General features: G+C 33.9%; 2 protein-coding genes across 2 annotated transcripts; both read left to right on the top strand.

Moving 5' to 3' along the window:
• The first annotated feature begins 1,860 nt into the window (after positions 1 to 1,860).
• On the top strand, positions 1,861 to 4,803 carry LOC133332244 (uncharacterized). The gene is made up of 5 exons (XM_061540627.1): positions 1,861 to 2,079; positions 2,967 to 3,276; positions 3,341 to 4,020; positions 4,085 to 4,433; positions 4,496 to 4,803. Exons 1-5 carry the CDS (start codon positions 1,861 to 1,863, stop codon positions 4,801 to 4,803), a joined length of 1,866 nt encoding a protein of 621 aa, XP_061396611.1.
• A 4,440-nt stretch (positions 4,804 to 9,243) lies between these two features.
• On the top strand, positions 9,244 to 17,637 carry LOC133332243 (uncharacterized). Its single transcript, XM_061540626.1, has 7 exons — positions 9,244 to 9,888; positions 14,786 to 15,144; positions 15,207 to 15,400; positions 15,467 to 16,445; positions 16,520 to 16,663; positions 16,729 to 16,924; positions 16,995 to 17,637. The coding sequence occupies exons 1-7, from the start codon at positions 9,244 to 9,246 to the stop codon at positions 17,613 to 17,615; spliced, it is 3,138 nt and encodes a 1,045-aa protein (XP_061396610.1). The 3' UTR covers positions 17,616 to 17,637.
• Positions 17,638 to 21,860: the final 4,223 nt, after the last annotated feature.

Below are 21,860 nucleotides of genomic sequence, written 5' to 3'. Positions count from 1 at the left end.
AGAGAATTTGATGTTGGCAAACCTTTTTAATTTGGAACTCACCTATCAATTTAAAATATAAAAAATAAATTCCATAAAATTGTTTACAGCCCTACCTAAAATTCAACTAGCTCGTTCGACGTTTTTCACCACAGAAGTAGAACATATGTATTTATATGAATGTTACCGAAATACGTCGAGCGTACATAATTTCAAGTTGAACAATTTTAACTTTGACAGAGCGTATTTTTTGTTTTTTTTTCTGTTTTTTTTTTTTTTTTGATACAAAATCAAAATAAAATTCACAAAACAATCAATTTTTTTGAAAAGAAAAACGAAACATTGAGAAAAATGAAATTTCGAACGTGAACATAACATATTTGGATTAATTTAATAAATTTTCAATTTTGTTTGGCGGTTTGTATTATTCGCTTGAACATATGGATACGACGTATTTGGGTAATACGGCCGTACACAACATTTTGCAAAAGTGGGGAAGTTGAATTTTTCTGTACGCCCCGTCGGATTATAGGCAACGTTGTAATATGTCGATTGGCATATTTTCAATAAATTAAACAAAATATATTTTCTAAAGCTGAACATTGCTCTCATGATTTAACCATCTTACATGTATAAGTTTTAGATGCAGGGAACTTATATATATATATATATATATGTATATATATATCAATATTTATACATATAAATTATTAGAAATTTTTGGCACAGAACACATGGTATGCGTGCATTTCGAAGGAAGATATTTTCATTTAAATTTTGAAAGCTGAATACTGTCAAAGGCAAATTTATGAAAAAAATTGGAAACATATGACTTCATGAGACTATATCTATATATGTAATAGGTACCATCCAATCAAAATATTATAAACAATAACTTATTGTGATTTTCGAAATTATTTCAAGGCCTAAACTCCTCAAATTGGATGGAATGGATTAGTAGATTTTTGCATTAATGGTGTATCGACCACAAATTGTGAACGTCATTTACTACTTATATCCTGATAAATGTACGTAGCTCGATTCTAATGGTGTATCGACTCTAATTATGGAGTCATATTTATCTTGCAAAATCAAGGAATCTTTAGCCAAATGTGACAAAATATCATCGAACATTTTCGATTTCACTTGAAAATTTAATTTGAAATAAAAACTAATTTTGAATTTTATGCTTATCAATTCTCCTATTGGATCATTTTTATTTAAAACATAATTTGTCTTTGTATGTAATTATTTGAATAACAACTAAAATTCATTGTATTCCAATCAGAATCCTCTAATATTATTTTATATGTTTCTTAATCAATGTGATGAATTACCAGTTGTAATCCGAAAAAATTCAAAATATTAAAAGTGTAACGTCCGCCTACTTTGATAAAGTCCACTAAACTTTGAAAGTCATTCATGAAGTTACGGTAATATTTCCAGTCCTTAACTGTTTACACGCACTTTCACTCAAAATCTGTGATTTCCACTCGACGAGTGAAAAGTACTCCGAAAAACACTGACAGTGGTTAAATGCATTCAGTGAAGTAATCTCAAGATATTATCAGCAGATAAGACTCTTATCAGAGTATAAATTATATTGTTGTTTATAGGTTGGTGTGCACACCGTTGAAATCTGACATTTGCGATTCTACAAGTTTACCAGCAGTTCATATCGGATTCAAGCAGCAACCAAACATCGCAAGGCTATAATCGGATTTTCATTATAATAAAAGCGGTCAAACGCAAAACAATTGGCTTATTATTCTTATTTGTTTTTCACTATTTGCGTAGTAATAGTCGTGGTATTTGTCTTCGGAAGACAAAGTAAAAAAAAGCAATAACAACGCATTGGAAACGAATATTCGTTTTCCTCAAATGGATGAAGGATATTCGAACAATGGAGCGTTTCGCGATAACCGTGACTCGGTAGCAACCATGGCCAGAAATCCGCTAGAAGCATCACTTCTCGGACCAGGGGCAACAGCGGCCGTGAGGCGTCCCGTTCCGACAGTGGCAACGGCCGGTATCCAACGCAGACGTGTGATAAAGAAACATATCCAGCAGAAGTATATGTTGTGTGGTTTCGTAATACATGTACATACATAAGTACAAACAAAAGAATTAACTATACACATACATATAAACATACCTTTAACGAATATACTATTAATCCCAACAACTGAAATATTTATAATAAAATTTTTGGTAACAATTAAAAAAAAAACAGCTAGCAAAATTTTGTATTGAGAAAATCAAATAAATGGAACTCCAGTGTTAAACATTAGAAAAAAAGCTAAATAAACCATTCATTAGTATTAGTGGTTTTAGATATACGAGTACATATACATGAATTGATCCAAAGTTGTCAGATTTTAGGTTTGGTGTGTCGAAACTGATATAACCGTTGGTATTTACGATTTAGTTCCAGTTGTGTTTAATTATTAGATTATATGTTTACAACCACAACAAGGTCCCAATGTGTCTCCATTTGTGTGTTTGAATTTGACTGAATTTGACTAAAGTCTTTTAATATGTTTGATATGATATACTTGCATTGGTTTCCCGAAAATATAAGGAGGGATGCAAATAATTGTCCCAATTTTAATTATGGGAAGTCAGTAATCACATGCACATATCTGTTCCAGAACCTGCATCCTTATATTTTAAACGACGACGATCATTGCTACTTCGATATCTTAGTGCTATCAACATTAAAATTCATTTTCGGAACTGCATTAATTATTAAATTTTGGGGTGAGCGGACAAAGAAAGCTCTTATCTTTAGCACAAAGATTACGATAAATGATTCAGATGAGATTATAATAAAAAAAAGTTCCATTAAAAATCTATATTTTTATATTCTTCCCTTAAAAATTGTCTTGCCTTTTGACAATTTCAACCATAATTTGAACCAAATATATACATATGTTTTTTTTTTTTCAAATATTTCAAAAATGTATTTTTTTTATTTGATATCTTAGGCATTCCTCGCCACTCCTGCCTATTTATACGGTAATGTTGTTGAGTCAGACAAAGATTTAGTACTTCGTATTTGGCCAGCTATTGTGTACATGGCTACGGGCCAACTATGCCGCAGCATCCTCGAACATTTGGATACGGAGTACCATGGACGCACAAGGGAAACAATCAAGTATCGAAAAGTTTTTCTACTGGCCACCTTAATAACATTTTGTTCCCTAATGATAAGTGGAATATTCTTCTCTTCGGCTTGGATACGCGTTACAACAACAACCCAAATTATAGCCATTGTATTTTATGGTTTCTTTGGTGGTAAGCTCAATATAATTATAATCACATCGAATTCGAAATAATCTCTGAAATTCATATCACATAGGCATTGGCGCCAGTCTCTTCATTTGGAAGACTCACGTCATACTGGAAGCTGTTCGTCCTCGAGAAGACAAATTTGTGTGTAAGACTATCCACCTGTGTGGTGAAGCCTTCTGTCAGCTTTTCTTGTCCTTCGCATTTACCAATTTACGCACCCTGTACGGCACTGCACAATCTATAGTTTTAATGTCTGCCTTATTAGTGAATCTCATACCCATAAGTTTAATTATAACGAGGCACCGTGAGGGTGCCATAACTCAACGTATATCGGTCATTAAGGCCGAGGCCACTTTTACGCCGTTGCACCATCAACTGGGGCGTTATGCCAATACCTTTGCCGATCAATTGGATGGCATAGAGTTACGCACATGGAAAAATCCTCTAATGGAACACCATAATAGTATGGCTGCCATGACATTGGCAGCAGCTGCAGTTGATAATCACCAATATATGCTGCCCACTGACCAAGTGGATGTAACATTCATCAATCCCAATGGTGTCGAAATAATGGAAATTATACCAGAAGAGGACGAAACTGTGTCGGTGATGCGCTCCAGCTCAGCAACAATTGAGAATTATGGTAGGACCAACAGTATGAGCGCCTCGCAACAAATGCAGAAATCCACTTCCAATGGCTTGCAAATGAGTCGGGAAGGTGTGGTAGATTCTGGTTACAGTAACTTGGTAAGATACCGGCAGCGCGAAGACAACTGAATTTGGCTTATGTTTACCTCTCTATATCGTGCAGGACAAATTACAACAGTTTTCTAGGGACGTCACATCCCATCTATGGCTAAATCTTTTGGATAAAATAGCTGTGCCTTTGAAAAGGGCATTAATGGTACCTCAATTGTATCCAACCACATTCTTGTTGTCGGCTGACATCTTCTCCTATGTTATGTGCCTTACGGTACTACCCGGACTGGCTGTTAGTCACCATGCCATCAAAAATGCCGAGATACCTTTTCTATTTTCATTGTTGGCCTTTCCGTGGATGTGTTTTTCACTGATGACACCCCGTTTTGGGAATAGTTTGTATAAGAAAAAGTTCCAGTGGCACACATTGGGTTGTCTTTCAAAAGGATTAGCATTAGTATGTAAGTATTAAAGAAATTCAATTTCATTTAAAAAAGTAAGGAACCAATTTCAATTCTTTCAGTTATTAGCTTTTCCACCTCGAAACTGTTGCTGAGTGTCTCAGCTGCCCTATTAGGTTTTGGCCAATCGGTAACATTATTTCTACAGGATTGGGTACTACAAATGTGCATGAGTCGATCACAGTGGTTGGCCATACGATACCCCGTCCATTTCACAAACGGACTTCTTATTCTAGTTTGGGGTGTACTTGCCCATTGGGTTGTGGCTAACTTTACGTTTCAGGCGAGTGTCGGTTTAGCGGCTGGATTATACGCTATCAGCATAATTTTATGGAATTTAGTATATTTGTGTATTAGTTGTAGAAATTAAATAAATTTAATGTTATTATATAGTTAGGTTGGGTTTTATTACAAAACGTGTAATTGGGGAATTGATCTGGTCATACCACCTTCGTCAATAAGCAAATCAACAATCACGTATACAAACATATGGAGGAAGAACCTAACCTTTAATAAAACAAAGTCACAAACAGCCACCAGAACCGATCTTTGCCTCTTTGAGATGCATGCCCAAAACCTCGTGAAATACAAGGCCCACATTGGCTAGTTTGTTCTAACAATAGGAAGAACAAATTACAAGAAGAAAAAATCAGTTTGCAATTACAAGACTCCAGCTCAATCTGTGCAACTTGTACAAAATTGACTACCATTTAGTACTTTTCATACACATAAGTACGAATTTCTAAAACAATTTCCATATATCAACACCACTTCCCAACCTGTATTACATATACGAATTCGAGATTCTAGCCTGTTTAGACAATTACCCTATATGAGATACCGGAAACCAAAATCCAATCTTATGAGAAATGCTACACCATTTTCAAATGTTATTCTAAACAATTTAATTGCAATTCCAGAATTTCATTAGTAATTCGAAAACGCAATTTGCAATTCATAACATTTCATTTGTAATTCGAGAATGTAATTAGTAATTCACAACATTTCATTTGTAATTTTAAACATTTCATATGTAATTCAAATAATTCCATCTAAACTTAAAAAAAAATCATTTGTAATTATTATATATCCATTTGAATATTCTAAGAAATCCACTTAAAATTCAAAGAATTGAATTTGAAATTCATAACATTTCACTTGTAATTCATAATATTTCGTTTGTAATTCGTAACAATTCATTTTAAATTCGTACATATTCTTTGTGTATTACCTTTAATATTTTTCGAATTTAAAATTAAATGTTATGAATAACAAATGAAATGTTATGTACTTCAAATCAAATGTTATGAATTTCAAATGAATTTCTTTGAATTTCAAAAGGAACTTTATTAATTTCAAAAGGAATTGTATGACTTTCAATTGAAACCTTTGGAATTTCAAATGGAAGTATATGAATTGCAAATGGAATTTTCGAATTGCAAATTATATGTTTTGAATTACAAATGCAATTATCGAATTACATTTGACATGTTTTGAATAACATGTGAAAAAGGTGTAGTTGGATATGCAAATATCTGGAATCATTTAATTAGAAAGAAAGAAATCATCCGATTTATGAGCTGGGTGTGCTTGGTACCTCTGTCTCGCGTTCTGTGTAGCGGTAGCGGAGACCGTACTGCCAATTGGACCATTTGGTGGTTCGTGCGTGGGGTTAGCTTTGCCGTGGATATATTCATCCCAAACCAGATTAATTTACCATCTAAAAAATGTCAAAGTATATGGAAAAGACAATTACCTCTAAAGTAATTCAAAAAAATGTGGTTCCTGTTATCATTTACATCCTTGTATTTAATGCATTTAAACATAATTCAATTAAATTAAAATAATTTTTATTTTGAGAAAGTAAGTAATCTCGCGCCTTTTTCAACGACTTGAAGAAAAACTGAAAAACGTTCCACCTGCTAACGAATGACAGGAGAAAACAAATTGGCCGATAAAGATGAACTCAAAGTGGTATAACGGAAAGTTTACGAATGATGTGGGAGAGAGACACTGTGTTGTTTACACACATACACTCACAGCAGCTGCAGTCAGAGAACCGAGCCATACTGAAAAGTTAATATGTGACGGCGTTGCTAACGAAAAACCATCAGCTGTTTTCCCCAATTTAAAAATTGGGATTTGGAATGTAATTGATTACAAATTAAATTGCATTATCTCCTCGGGGGATAGATTGCTCACACTAGCAGTCATTAAAGCACAAAAAAAAATGAATTGCATTAGTCGGTAAAAGTCGAAAATCGATTTTGAGCCGGTTTGGCAAAATCGAAAGAACGAAAAGTCAACTTTTTAGTCAAAAATATGAAAGACGTCTTTTCGGTCAGAGGCAATAATCGAAAAGTCGACTTTTACTCTCGACTACGTGCCCCTAATTCGTATGACAAATATTTTTCGTTTGTCGTTATTATCGAATTTCCCATATTTCTATAGATAACAATGACAGACAATTGGTCTGTTCCCGTACTGGAAGAATCTACTCGATTATACTATTTTCTTCGATAGCATAAAGAAAAATTCGTTATCGTAGTACGGGAACAGACCAAATATTAGCCGCCGTTGTTTTCATTAGTCTGCTTTTCCACAGGCAAATTTTTATTTGGCAAATACTGAGTTTGTAGGCGAGAGGGGTGCGAGGAAGAAAAACAAAAATTTGCCTGTTCAGAATTTGGCGTACACGCAAATTCTGCTTTGCTCTGTTCGTTGAAAACAATTTTGTTGACATTTCCTTTTGAACCTATTCGCTTTACTGACACACAGCCTGCTTTTGTTTACAAACCTGTTGCTTTAATTTGTGCAAGTGAAATTTAATTTTTGCAATTTATATAATAAAATATAAAAAAATCTTTAAAATGCAAACACTTTTGACTTTTATTTTCTTTCTTTTGTATATTGATTCGCAAATTTGACAAAAAAATTTGCTAATGGAAAAGCAAGCGAAAATTTCAAAAGAGAAAACAAAAAATTTGCCAAATAAAAATCTGCCTGTGGAAAAGCAGACTTATACCATGGTACAATTATAAAAGGTAACAGCAAATCCCTGCTGATTTGATTCCAACGTAATACTAATGTCAATATAAATTTGACAAATTATGTTTTTAAAAATCACCCAACAGGAAAATTGGGAACGCATGCAATTTGAAATTGTTCTTTATTAATGTGCTCCCGTATTCAATTTACTTAATCTGCCTGCTGGGAAAGTTTGAGGAAGCAAATCTTTCTTGAGGGAATTACTCGATATTCCCTATTACAACAACAAATTTCCATGTGGTTGTTGTATCGTTTGTTGCACAACAACACTTGCTGTTACCTTTTATTATTATACCATTTGTTCATACTAAACCAGTTTGACACTGTTAACTTTAAACAAAAACTAAAGTACGTTTATATTTCAAATGTCAATTCCATAGCGTAAACTTCAAATATAGTCTATGGGATTTGTGAACAGGATTAACGTGACGTATACGCTGTGGAATTGACTTTTGAAATCATGTGGATTTAGTAGTCTAAACGCCTTGTCAGACTGAATGTTCAGGTGCGTTTAGACTATACCGTCTAAATTAACATGATATATAAATCGAGATATGAAATCCCAACTGTTTAGACTAGTATTAAAATGAAATGAGTGGATTTATCAGTTGTTTTTTTTTACCTTTCCTGATTTTATTTATTTTATCAATATTTTCATAATTTTGTTAGAAATTGCACTCCATTTATAAAAATATTTATTGATATTTCAAATCGAGTGGGATTGGTAAGTCTAAAAGCAGTTTTATGAAATTTTAAGCAATTTTTATGATGTTTTGGGACATATTTCAAATATGTAAAAAATACGATTTATAAGTGGACTAGATTTGAAAAGTTGGCGAAATATCTAGAGAATAGATGGTTTGACAGAACTTGGACAAATCTACATAGGATAATTTGAAAACTTTCATCAACGTTATTTTAAGTACTAAATCATTAAATCTCATTGTTATTAACCCAGATAACGCCAGATATTTTCTTGAATCGAATTTTTCAATTTGAAACATAAATATTTTATTAATATTCAAATATTTTTTAATAAAATTAGAAGAGTATAGAAGAAAACACAACAGTAATATAACAAGATTTAGAAACATCCATCGCATTGCACATCCAATAATCTGCTTTATTTCTCAAAAGCAATAAGCATTCGATGTGATACAAATTAGTAAAACACACTCTTGTCTAAACGTAGCTTTATATTTTTACAGATTTACGTCGCTTCTAACGCCATACGTCGTGCGTATTACGCTATGATTTAAATAACGTAGTACAGCAAAAGACTAACGAAGTTGGCTGCAAATCGCAAATACTTCGTGTGTACGTGTGTGTGTGTAATAGCGGCTTTTTCTTTACGTGAATTTTCGCAAAAATTTGGCCCAAGCTTTCTTTTTGGATAACAAAAAAATTGTTTTTCTTTGTCCAGTATTCGTAATAATATAAATCCCATGTAATACGAAAACTAAGGCCACTTTTTCTGGGAATATATCCAAGCTAATCACACGGGTTCCAATAAAGGGGAATTGCAGACGCTCCTCTTGCCAACAAGCGGCCATAGTGAATTGTAAATTGTGTGCAGCGAGTCGAAACGACGCAGAGCAGGCTAGGGGCGCTCAAAATTGACAAAATTGAGGTGAAAGAAAATAACACGGATCACAAAATTCGAAAGGAGGTGCTGAAAGTAAAGAGACAACAATATCCTGGGGTTTCGATTGTCGATGGATAATTAGGCTTTTAAAGCCGTTCCAAGAAATTTACATTGATGATGTACATTGAACATACGGGCCTGGAAGATAATCTACATCACATAATTACTAATCGGGTACCGACCTCGAGCAGCCCAAGCGCCGCTGCAGCATCTGCGCTATTGTTGGCGCGTGTGAGGGAGGCGGCGCATAGCGCATCGTCGCAAGTGTCGAGGGAGGAAGATAATCAAAAGTGCAATAAGGAGTGGGTAAGACGCCCCGAACCCAAATTGGTGCCGGTTGAAAACCTAAATACCTTGGATGTTGTAAAACAGTTGGCGAATAAACCTAAGGAGCCAAACGGTGCTTTAGATCATTTGGCAAAAAAAGAGCCACAGCTCGAAGAAGAAGAAGAAGAGGAGCAATACGAAATATTGCAAATTGAAGACGTTGATCGAGTAGAATCTGAAGTACCATCTAACCTTAAATCCGTAACAGAAGACGCGAAACAACAGTACATAGCCACTGAGGAAAGAAAGCCTGTTGCAGATACCACACATTTCGTCATTGACATTCACAAGGACGAAATACAACAAAAACAAGAAGAATCGGCAATTGTGGACGAAGACGAAGAATACGAATACGTAGTGACACGTGTGCCCAAACGGAAAAGTCTATCAAAGTCCCTACATCCCCGTGAAGAAGATCAAAGTACACCTATACAGGTGAGATATATCTTAAGTTGTAGAACAAAAATCTATTTGTACAACCCCAATTTTTAAAATTCCCTACGTTAATATGGGTATTAATTTGAAGTTCTATAAATTGCAATATTATTTTCAGCAAAAACATATATACAGTCGAGTACGCTTATAACGAACTTTTCTTATAGCGAACACATTTCCGGGTTCCAAAGTTGTAAGTCATATTTTTCATACAAATTCTTACTCGGATATAACGAAATTTTTTTATGACGATCTATTTATTGGTTTAGTTTTCATATATTTGAATTTGATTATAACGAATTTTTCTACAAATATACATAATACCGACGATGACAATCCTCACAAAAGTTAATTTGTACATTAACGCTGCAAACTTTACAAAAGGATGTCAGCTGTAATGTGGGATTCATTAAAGAAAACGAGAAACATCTTAAGAATTATCAGAAAGTACACAAACCTACCAATTTCTGCAAATTTTCTACTAAGCCTTCTTCTATAACGAACTAGTTTGCTTGGTCCCCACGAGTTCGCTATAACCGTACTCGACTGTATTATATTAATGCACAAAACTCGAATTATCATACCTTTATAAGATATATTCATTAAGATTTAATTATTACATGGGGTAGTATGGTTTGCAATTTATCTAAAATCGGTCTTTGAGGCTTCAAATTGCATTTTGGAAATAAATAAAAAAAAATTTCCTCAGTTTTGGGCCGAGGAACAACTCTAGTTTAGTAAAAACTGAAATGTTTTTCCAGAGTTAGATATTTTCACCCTAATTATGGAGATGTTTTTTTTTCTTGGGGGCCGTACCCTGTTGTTTGACCCGGAAGTTCGGGTATGGCTATAATTTTAAAGCTTATAAAGATACCTTTCCATTGAAGGTTATTCTCAACCATTTTTGAGATACAGTCAGAAAAGCTGCGTTTTTTGAAAACTACCTAAATGTCGAAAATGGTTCCATTATCCTGACTCAAGTTCGGGAAGTTCGGATACGGTTATACCCATAGAACCGGGTATGTCCCCCAAGAAAAAATATATTTCATAATTAGAGTAAAAATACCTACCTCTGAAAAAAATCTGATCGTTTATATTAAACTAGTTATTCCGCACTTTAACGATTTCCGCATTTTAAACCATTCACCAACCCAAGTGCAAATTTTTTTATTTACTACTACGATTCAATAAAAAATTGGTAAAAAAGTGGTGCAAATTGACAATTAGGTAAAATATGTTTTTTTTTTCAATAGTCAAAAGGGCCGACTATTGATTCCACTTGTCAATAATTATATATTTAAGGGGACCCCCCCCCCATTCTCGGTGTCAAAAATTTTTTTGTTTTAATTCGAATCTACTCTAATTCTAGAATGTTCCTACAAAATTTCAAGTGAAAATCTCAAGAACTTTGAAGATATAGCCGATTTATTGTGTCAGCATCAAGTGACGGCTAAAGGGCTTCTCAAACTTTAAACGCGTTTTTCTCTTTTGCGAATGGCGGGCACGATAACTCAAAAACTTAATCCAATTTTCAAATTTTGACACATTTCTCTGGCAGTGTGAACCTCTCGTATGAACTAGGATAAAGCCAATCGGTGAAGATCTTCCTTATTTTTTAACTTGGTTTTTGGTAAAAAATCGGGGATTTTCCAAAAATATTTTTTCAAAGGTCCGCCATTTTGTTAATTTTAGAGCGAAGTCAATAATCCTAGTTCATACGAGAGCCAGACATGTACTCTTTCTAACACAGTTGGAATTTTCGGATTCCGATGTTCCAGTGAGGAGTTATCATGCCCGCCATCGAAAATATGGACTTTTCTTTGAACCCAAAAAACAACAACAAAACAATAACAACAAATTTTGGTAAATTATTTTTCTTCCTTTTTAAATCTTCAAATATATATGTGCCAAGTTACAAACCTTTACAAGCATTAGTATTCATTTACCAGCCCATTTAAAATCTTAAAAATAAAAAATCGAGAATGGGGGGGGGTTCCCTTAATAGATTTTTGTGTTATTTTCATTAATAAATTGTTATTATCGGTCGTTTCTATCAGTGTCGCATTGCAAAAGTTATATATAATTAATTTTTCTATTAAAATATTAAAATTATAAAACATGGTACCGACTTTGCGAACCTGTTATCCAATTCTCGGCTAAGATTACAACCAAGTCTTCTATTATGAAAAACCACTTAATACACACTTTTTTAATTTAGTCGGGATTCAGAGCACTTATTTAAGATTTTTCCAATTTCGAGACGACTATAGGAAAAACTTAAACATATTTGTCTTAAGGACGATATGGACATTGAAACCCCTCATTGACAATACAAGGATATGAAATTTTGATATGTTGCAATATTATTGAGGATTATTCAGGGTATTTTTCATATTTGGTTATAGATTTTTTATTTATTTGAAGTTATATACAACATGTTCCGAATATTGGTGCATGCCGGCATTAGGATCACTTACCCTATAAGTCCAACTCTAGATATTTATGTCATGTACAGACGAGCGTCATTCGCTCTCTCATTCGTTGTTCGACCCCTTATCAGGGATGGAAAATGAAAAAAGGTACAAAAGAGTACTTTTTTTAACAAAAGAGTACTTCTTTCAAGAAAATACAAAAAAAAAAATCAGTTTCATGAAGATCGATTTTCAAGATATCACTTAGTGTATCTTTCTGATGGTAATAATATGAGAATTGGCTTTCTCGAAAGCCAATATACCCCAAACTAACATGAATTACTTGGAACTGTAATTCAAGCTCTTGAAATTATGGAAATAATCACGACGACTAGGAATGTCATCAATTTGCCAAGCTCAGGAGATAGCACAGAGTATGCCAAATTGAGTATCTGACAGACATATCCATTTAAAAAAAAATTAGAACTCATTAACTTATTTTAATGTTTGTAATTTTAATCATAACTGAACAGTTATCAGTCGTAAACCTGTTCATTTGTTCAAGAGAAATATTGCAATCACATCAATATCTTTATCTGCATACTTTTGTCGGTCAAATCCATAACAAATTCCAATCCAAAACAAATATATATATATATATATATATCATTGTTTAATGAAGGATTAGAATGGTACTGAAACGGTCACGGGGATACTACGGTACTTTTTTGGGTAAAAAGTACTGAAAAAGTACTATTGTACTAAATTTTCCATCCCTGCCCCTAATCATGAACTAATTACTTAGTTCCCCACACAAATTTTTCTGAGCGAACACCGATTTTTGTACGTAGTTCAATTCGAATCACTCTCTAAACAACAAAGAAATTCGTCCCATCCCTAACAATTGGGAGCATTTATCGAAAATAAATTAATTTTGAAAGCATGAAATAATTTCTAAAATTTACAAATTTTTTCAGGAAAAATAGAAATCATGAATGAAAAGTATAAAAATGATTAGTTTTTATACATGTAGGTGGAAGTAAATTTAGTTTTCTACTTATTTTGATATATCTTTCTTTTCATTGGATTCTAATTAGCGTACAAAACAAGAAACAAATGTGGGATAAAAAAATACTCATTTTTTCTATTTAAATTCATAGGTAATATACACAAATAAGTTGAGATTTCGGTGTAAAAGAATTCATGTAGGTAATTCTGAGAGCGAACTACGTTGTTCGAGTGCTCGTCAGAACATGGTATTATTATTAACATTATTATTAACAAGATGTCGAGTAACGGATACAATTGATTTTTTTCCTAGTTTCGGGTCTTTGAAATCAACAAAATTTTGGGCTAAATAAATTGACTCAGTCCAGATGCACATTAGACATTAGTCTCAATCCTATACTTTGTATGTGAGAGTTGAGAGTTCACCTCTCTCGCCCACAAACTTACAACTGATACAAGTAAAATTGCCTAATGTAACTTTGGTATAAGTTTAATAACATTTTACACATATGGGCACTTCCGCAAAAAGGTAAACCATCGTCGAAGAATTTGTTTATTTAATTATGCTTAAATACGTAAAGTAAAGGCAAAAAATACAAAGAAAGACCACATTTGTCATTTTTTCTACTTGTTCTTAGCATATGTACTAATTTAAAGACTATAAATGCAGAGACTATTCATGTAAAGAATATTAAAAGTTTAAAATATTCACACAATTCGAAAGTTTTCCCATTTTTAGTAGCGATGTCTAAAGTCATGTATATTTGATGTCGCGTGAGTTACCGCTCTTTTGTGGCTTTTTTCTCAAAAGTTGAAAACGAGAGGCTCTCAATTTTTTTACCACTGATAATACTCCTAAAGTTCTACAAAAAAGTATTAAAGGAGAATTGTAAAAAATGTATTTGTTTTCGATTTATTTAAGATTTAAAATTTGATTTTGCCTCTGAAAGTCGTGGAAGTGACTGCGGAAGTGCCCATATATACATAGATGTTAGGCATGAAATAAATTAAATTATATATCCAAAGAGAACATGCCCTATATAACAAAGACATAAAATTAAAATCGTGTATTATGTTATTTGTATGTCTTTATATTATTACTATTATTATTATAGGTTTTCATTCCAATATTTTATTCGTAATAAAATTTGAGAAATAAAACTTTTTAATTCTACTTTAAATACATTTCTATTTTCCATAATTATATATGTATGCCATATTTATATATGTTTTAAATGCTTAAGAAATATATTGGATCTTTTATTTTGGAATTAATGAAATCTGTATAATTGTTAATATGCCTAGTTTGATGTTATGGTAATGTTCAGATTTTAAACTGCATAGCATTGAACAAATAGATCTTTTGATAATTATATTTCAAAAGGTATGATTCCGGATATATTTATGTTTCGTCCACATCAATATTATAATCATTCACGACACTAAATCATGCTCTGTTTTTTTTTTTTAAATTGTAGGCGATTTTACCACAACAGACTAAACGCAGTGTTCGGCCTGTTCCCGAAGCAATTCCAATTGATATACATCAAAAGAAGATATTGAACGGTAGTTTACCAATCCCGGAAATAAGACCACTTAGCCCAAGAAAGGCAAATAGGATAAGCGTACCCACTTTTGTCGAAGATTGTGATTACAATTCGAATCAGGATACTGTGGAAGCTGAGCTGCCCCAAGGCTATCGTACAGCTTCGCAGGATAAAGACGTCCAAATGGGCCTTGATATACTTAGTAAAATAGGACAATTTTTCGGTTGGATACCATCAAGTCAATACGATACCACTAGTCCTGATCATCAGGGAGGCAAAAGAAAAAGAAGGTAAAATTATCTATTTGCTTATGTCATTGAAAAGTAACTGAATTTTAAATTTTAATTTCCAGATCGGAAGATTATTGCGAGTCCGCCAGCGATCGACTAATTAAGTATCGCAAAGTGGAGAATCACTTTCCTAAATACGTCGCTCAAACGAAGGATGACGACGTAATTGAATTCTTGCCACCAGCACCACCCCCACAACAACCGAACAAACCATTTTTCTCAACTAATATGTCATCAGGTCGTCGCTCGTTCTTAGGTACGGCGGGCATCAAAACATCCTTATTTAGCACTCCAGTTATACGAGATTATCGATTATTTACAGATAAGCCACCCTTGCGGAAGTCAATGTTTTCAGTCCCACACATAACCACTCACTTGATCAAGAATACCTCATATGCTGATATTGAATTTTCGGATGACGATGAACCTCAATTGGTTTTTCCATCCACGTCAAATGACATTAGACGCATGCACGAAATTCGCAACATTCCGATTATTCAAACAGACGAACGCGGTAATTCGGCCAATCAAAAACCTCCACCACCTCTCCTCGAACCCCGTACGGGCACCATATTGACTTCGGGAGAGGAGTCGTTGCGAAAACCATCCTACGCTGATGCGCTGCGTCAACGAAATCCACGTGTTTCTACCATTAGGTCTGGAAATGTTTTGGGCACACGCAACAGTAGCATTTCATCGTCGGGTGGTGTATCCACATCGGAATCGTCGCGTTTTCTTAACGGATTTAGCAGTCTCCGCACAAACAATTCATCGAACATGGCTCGTCCGTCAATACTAGCACAAGAGAAGGAGAGTGATGAACGCGACAAATACCGACTACTACTGGAACAGGTGGCACCTCGTGTATATGGTTCCTTGTCCGAAAATAAATTGCCCACATCATCGCAGCGAAGGCGATCCGGTTTTATGTCGGCAGCAGCAGCCACCTCCTCAGCTCGAAGCTCTCCAGCCAATACAAGAAGGTCTGTAGGTTTAGGTCAGTCGGTTTTGAAGCGTCCTCCTTTGTCGTCAACTATAAATTTGGATGATGAAGATGACGACGATATTATTTTTGGAGGGGTCTCTCAATTAAATAGCGCATCGAAAGCATCCAGGCCAAAGACAAATCTTGGCACTGTAGTTATCGATGATGATGTTGGCAATGAGATATCCGAAATAATTGATTTGGAGAGTGCAGCCGATCGTCATGTTTTATCTCAATGTGCTAAACTAAAACAGGAATCCAATACCACGAGCAAATCGGAAGCGGACAATACAAGTTCTCGCAAGAAAATGTCATTGTAAGATGAGGAAGACAATAATGTTTTAAGATCAGAGTTGTTTTAATTTACATTTGCAATTATTACCGTTTCAGACCATATGTAGAGCCAGTCAATACATTTAAAGAGAGGATCAGTTCGTGTCCACACATCAAGGATAATTGGTTGGAGAATTTACAATCGAAATGGTCGATTCGCAAGAGGAACAGACTTGATGAAGTTAAAGAAACAGCTAAAGTGTAAGACAACCTCTTCATATTCGTTCGTTCGGAAAATATTAAGGCATTCCTTTTATCTTTAATAGTGTTGAAAAACTTGCCTCAGAACGTAAAGCAGCTGAAGCAGACATTCAGGAACGTTTGCGCAACTTCCAAATTGTGGATCCAGTACTATTTGTGGTAGACGACTTCGAAGATGTCGAACCAGAGCCAGAGTTTGTTGAGCTGACTCCAGAGCACAGAGCACGTATAAATGCTTCCATATGTGGTCCACTTGATCAGGTACACATTTCCATAATCTACAAAATATTGGAGCAAGTGTTGCATTGTGTTTTTGTATTTATATTTTTAGGTGTTGGTGTCAAAATTCAACTTGAACATAACACGACGTGACATTCACACTTTGTGTGGCCACAATTGGTTGAATGACGAAGTAATTAACTTTTACATGAACCTCCTAACCGAACGAGGAGAAGTCAAAAGCAAATCGCACGGTCTACCCACTGTCTATGCAATGAACACATTTTTCGTGCCCCGATTAATGCAGGCGGGTCATGCAGGCGTCAAGCGCTGGACGCGTAAAGTTGACATATTTTCAAAGGATGTTATTCCCGTGCCCGTTCATGTAGGCGGAGTTCATTGGTGCATGGCTATAATACACATGAAGAATCGTACCATTAAATATTACGATTCGATGGGCACCCCCAACCCAAGTGTGCTCAAAGCTCTGGAACAATATCTGAAGGACGAGTCACTCGATAAACGTAAACAACCCTTCGACACCAGCGATTTCCAAATAGAATCGGTACAGGGGGTTCCACGCCAAATGAACGGCAGCGATTGTGGTGTCTTCAGCTGCATGTTTGCCGAGTATATAACACGGAACAAAGAAATCACCTTCTCCCAACAGAACATGGAATATTTCAGACAGAAAATGATTCTGGAAATCGTTACCGGGGAACTTTTGCAGTAGTGGGTTGAGTTGCTGTCCCACTCGGCACCAAATTCAGATTCGTTGAAATAGACACAACAAACTGGCATTTCTGCTTTCCTAGTTCATAATTTTTGTACGTATCACAACTATCAAGCCCCTCACTTTCTTTCCATTTGTATCGATATTTTTCATTCATTGAATTAAATTGTTATTTTCGTTTTCTTTCATATTTTCATTTTATTTCATTTCGTATCGCAATTAAGGTTACCCAGAAAATTGTGTGTAGCGACTTTTCAGTTTCTTTGGGCAACTCTCTTCAGCAGCGTATGCACACACATATATATTTAGAAACATGTTTATTTTTTAATTTTCAACCTTCTCTATACACTCTGAAGTATTTGAGAATAGCAATTACAGTAAATAAAAATATCTTAATTTATTTCTAAACATTAAATTGCATATACATATAACTAGAACTACATACTACTACTTTACTATAATGATAAATAAATGTGAACAAAACTAATCAAATTTAATGAATTATTTCATAATTCCATTCATAACATTATTTCTTACAATGTTCGTCCTCTCTTTGTCTTCCTTCCGTTTAAGGTGTTAGGCAATGTGGAAAGGATATATATTAAATGTCATACAAGTAAAGAATGCATAAATATTGAAATAATAAGCTGCTGCGAAACGCAAACATTGAATGACAGCACATACACACAAAATATTAATATTACTACCACAGCTACTACTTCTCTAATATTAAGTGTATTTTTTATTAAGAAAATATTTAATTTTTATTTTGCAAACCATACTGATTACGAGTTGTAATAAAAACGAAAAATTAAAGGATAACTTGTTCTTAAATTTCTACTTATTATTGCATGTTGGTAAGTCAAGTGAATTATAGAAATGTGATCATGAAACGATATAAATATTCACGAACAACCTCAAAATTTTAAATTCGACAACGCTTCGACAGTTTTCGAAATACGACAGCCGTGATAAAGGGGAATCATTTGGGGAGCTATATCGAAGGTATTCTACGTTCTGGTGATGAAGTTAGGACCTCCGGAAATGAGGGCATGAAATTAACATTTCATTCACACCATGCATGGTACAATAAAACAAGGTATGGCAGCTTGAGGTGAATAACAAAAAAGCAACTATGCACGTGTGGCTTCTTCTGCCAAAAATAAATAAATATTTGCAAAAAGTGTTTGTGTTTGACATTTTTCCAACACAAAACTAAAAACGCGAAAAATGAATGAAAGTATATGATTTCTTCCCAAAATCCAGTAGGGAATACCATCAAATCTTTGTTTCATCCATAACAAAATAATTACTTCCAGGCGAACGTGTTAAAAACATAATTTTCATTTCAGTTAAATTTGAATATATTTCAATTTATTTGACATAGTATTCAAAACAGTACACATACATACACAAAATATGTATCAAGGCCTATATAAGGTCGGCCAGTAAGCACGGGTGAGTATAAAGTTTGCTGTCAAATCATATTTTGAAACCAAATAAACATATTACTACATATTTCCACAGAGTCAATTTCAGTTGCATATGTTTTGAACCGATTTGACAAAATTTGACACACGTTAGGCTAGACTTACTTCAGTACTAACTATCTTGCAACTTTGAGTATTTGGTGCTGCATTTACTTAAAATCGGAGGAGAATATATATGGGAGCTATATCCGAATTTGAACCTATTTCACCAAAACTGGACACACGTTAGCCTATACTAATTTCAGTACGTTGTGCAAAAAGTTGTGCCAATCGGCCTTACTTTGGTACACAATTTACTTAAAATCGAACGAGAATATATATTAGAGCTATATTATACTTTGTTTACAATTTAACAAGGACAGACGGATTCTATGCTTATTCTCAAAAGGAACCATGGGTCTATCTCGTTTCTTTTTGCCTGTTACAAACATATGAAAAAATACCAAATACCCTGAACCACAGCGTTGTAAAGGGTATAAAAAGCCGGTTTGCATATGTGATACATTTTATTCATCCTAGCCTTGATCGGGGAAAACATTTAAGAGAGCTTGTATTGCGGCCAATAATTCGCTTTTAAGCAATATCACTTTAACTACTTGAAGTAGTTTCTGGTAGCAGTCAAGAGAACTTGAAGAAAATTGAGAAACTTTATAATATGGTTCTGCGCTTTGTTTTTCGTTTGAAACGACGGGACCATGTTACAAATTATTCATTGCAGTTTTTGGGTGTACCATTTCACATTTACATTGACCTGCGTATATTAAACACATTTTATAAGATAATATGCTCTAATTGTCCGGTACTGCTGCGTAGTAATTTTTTTTTTTCATTCCACCCGCAACACACAATTACAAATTCCTCGTTTTACCTCTTTAATGTTTGAACGATCATTTACGGTTAGAGTTGCCCGTCTTTGGAACCAACTTCCTTCATTTTTGCGTATATTTTCGTACCCTGCTACAATTTTTAAAAATAAGTACATTGCGTTTGCTATAAATCAAGATTGATCTACAATAGGCTGCTTAAATTGTAAATTATAGTAGTTCTTTGCATTGATTTGAACTTATTATTACATAATGTTTTTGTAAATTATTATAATTGGGGAACCAGCTAATTGTTATCAATATTGTTAAGTTTTTATTATTGCTACTGGTTGAATTTCTTATATTGTCGCTATATATATTTGGATTTATTGTAATGTAATTATTAGGCTGGTAACAGCTTCTGCATTGCTTTGTATGAAATAAATAAATAAATTACTAATAGTGTTTTTGTTTTTTTTTTTGGTACAAAATACAATAAAAGTGTTAATTTTAAAATTTGTCTTCAAAATTTGTTCGAAAAAATATATTTTTTGTCCAATATCCTTCAGTTTTTTAAGGGAGTTTTGTTATCTGAAGGAAAACGCAAGTTTGAGGGCATTCATGATACTATATTTCCCACGATGATTTATTTTCCTCTGCAGATTTATTTGTTCATTATAGTAGGGAAATGAAAAGAGAAATATTTCTTACCGAATTCCAATTCATGATTGTGCTGTATATAATTTTTGACCTGGAATACATTAAGACAATATACTTGCTACGTTATTCAAACAATTTTTACCTTTCCCGAAGTTCCTTCACATAAATACCGGACATAACTTGTAATAACACATGGTATGTATTAAAATGTTTTAACTTGCATTGAGGTTGGATAACTGAGGTACGAACTTAACAATACCGACAATTAAACGGGACCTTCCAAATACAGAAATTAAAACAAAAATAATAATAAACGAACCCCAATGCTACTAATGTACGCTCTTCACTGATGACATTGGTCCACAACAACGTCTATGCGAAAAGATCTCCGGACTACCCATATTGCCAAGGAATTAAAAACATTATAAGGCTTATAATAAGCACCATACAAATAATCGGCACTTTCCACTGAATCCCCTAGTTATCCCAGCTGTTAACAGGAATGCTACTTTTATAATTTATTTTTATACTAAAATGTAAATTCCCACCTAATATTAATTATTATTATCATTATTTTTATACAACTCCCAAATAGATTTTTTTTTAATTTTCAGAATTGGTATTTTCAACGGACATCAACTAAATTGTTGCGGGTAGTGATTCTATTCATCCTTTCCTTCTTTACTAACTCTGTTTCGTGCCAACCATGTTTGTTGTTATGTTTGTACGCTTGCATAAGAACAGGGAAGACGAACATGTTTGATGTTCGATGACTGTGTGCTGTTGGTTTGTTGGACTAGCAAACGACTGAAGTTACTTGAATCATTCGTTAATTTAACGTCAACGAAGAAACAAGCGCGCGCGAAAGCTATCTCAGCAATGACATAGTTACTATTTTTAAAATTCAAATACGAAAATAAATAACGGTTATATGAAAAGTGTGAATTTATTTGCTTATTTTTAATTATGTGAGTTAAAAATAAAAATTATTCCAAAACAATACAAACAATACAAAAAAAACACATGTTTGCTGATTTTTGTTGTCATGATTTTATGTTTCCGCTGTTCGTTTTGTCCGAAAAAAATGTAAAAACAATACCAAGAATAACATAATAACCACAGCATAATGAAGTAGTAAGCACGTTCTAAAGAACAACAACAACTACTACTGCTGCTCGAATTAAACGCCAACATCCAAAAGAAGAACAATGAGCGGCAAATGCTATCTCTCATCATCTAACAACTATGTTTGTTGTATTGTGAATGGGGGGAGGGAGTGAAAAAGGCAAAAA

This window comes from Musca vetustissima, unplaced genomic scaffold (assembly GCF_032173495.1).
Source record: "Musca vetustissima isolate MV318-11 ecotype Yass unplaced genomic scaffold, APGP_CSIRO_Mvet_v1 utg25509, whole genome shotgun sequence".
NCBI lineage: Eukaryota > Metazoa > Arthropoda > Insecta > Diptera > Muscidae > Musca > Musca vetustissima.
Note: the sequence above shows the minus strand (reverse complement) of the source record. Positions and strands in the feature narration are given on the sequence as shown.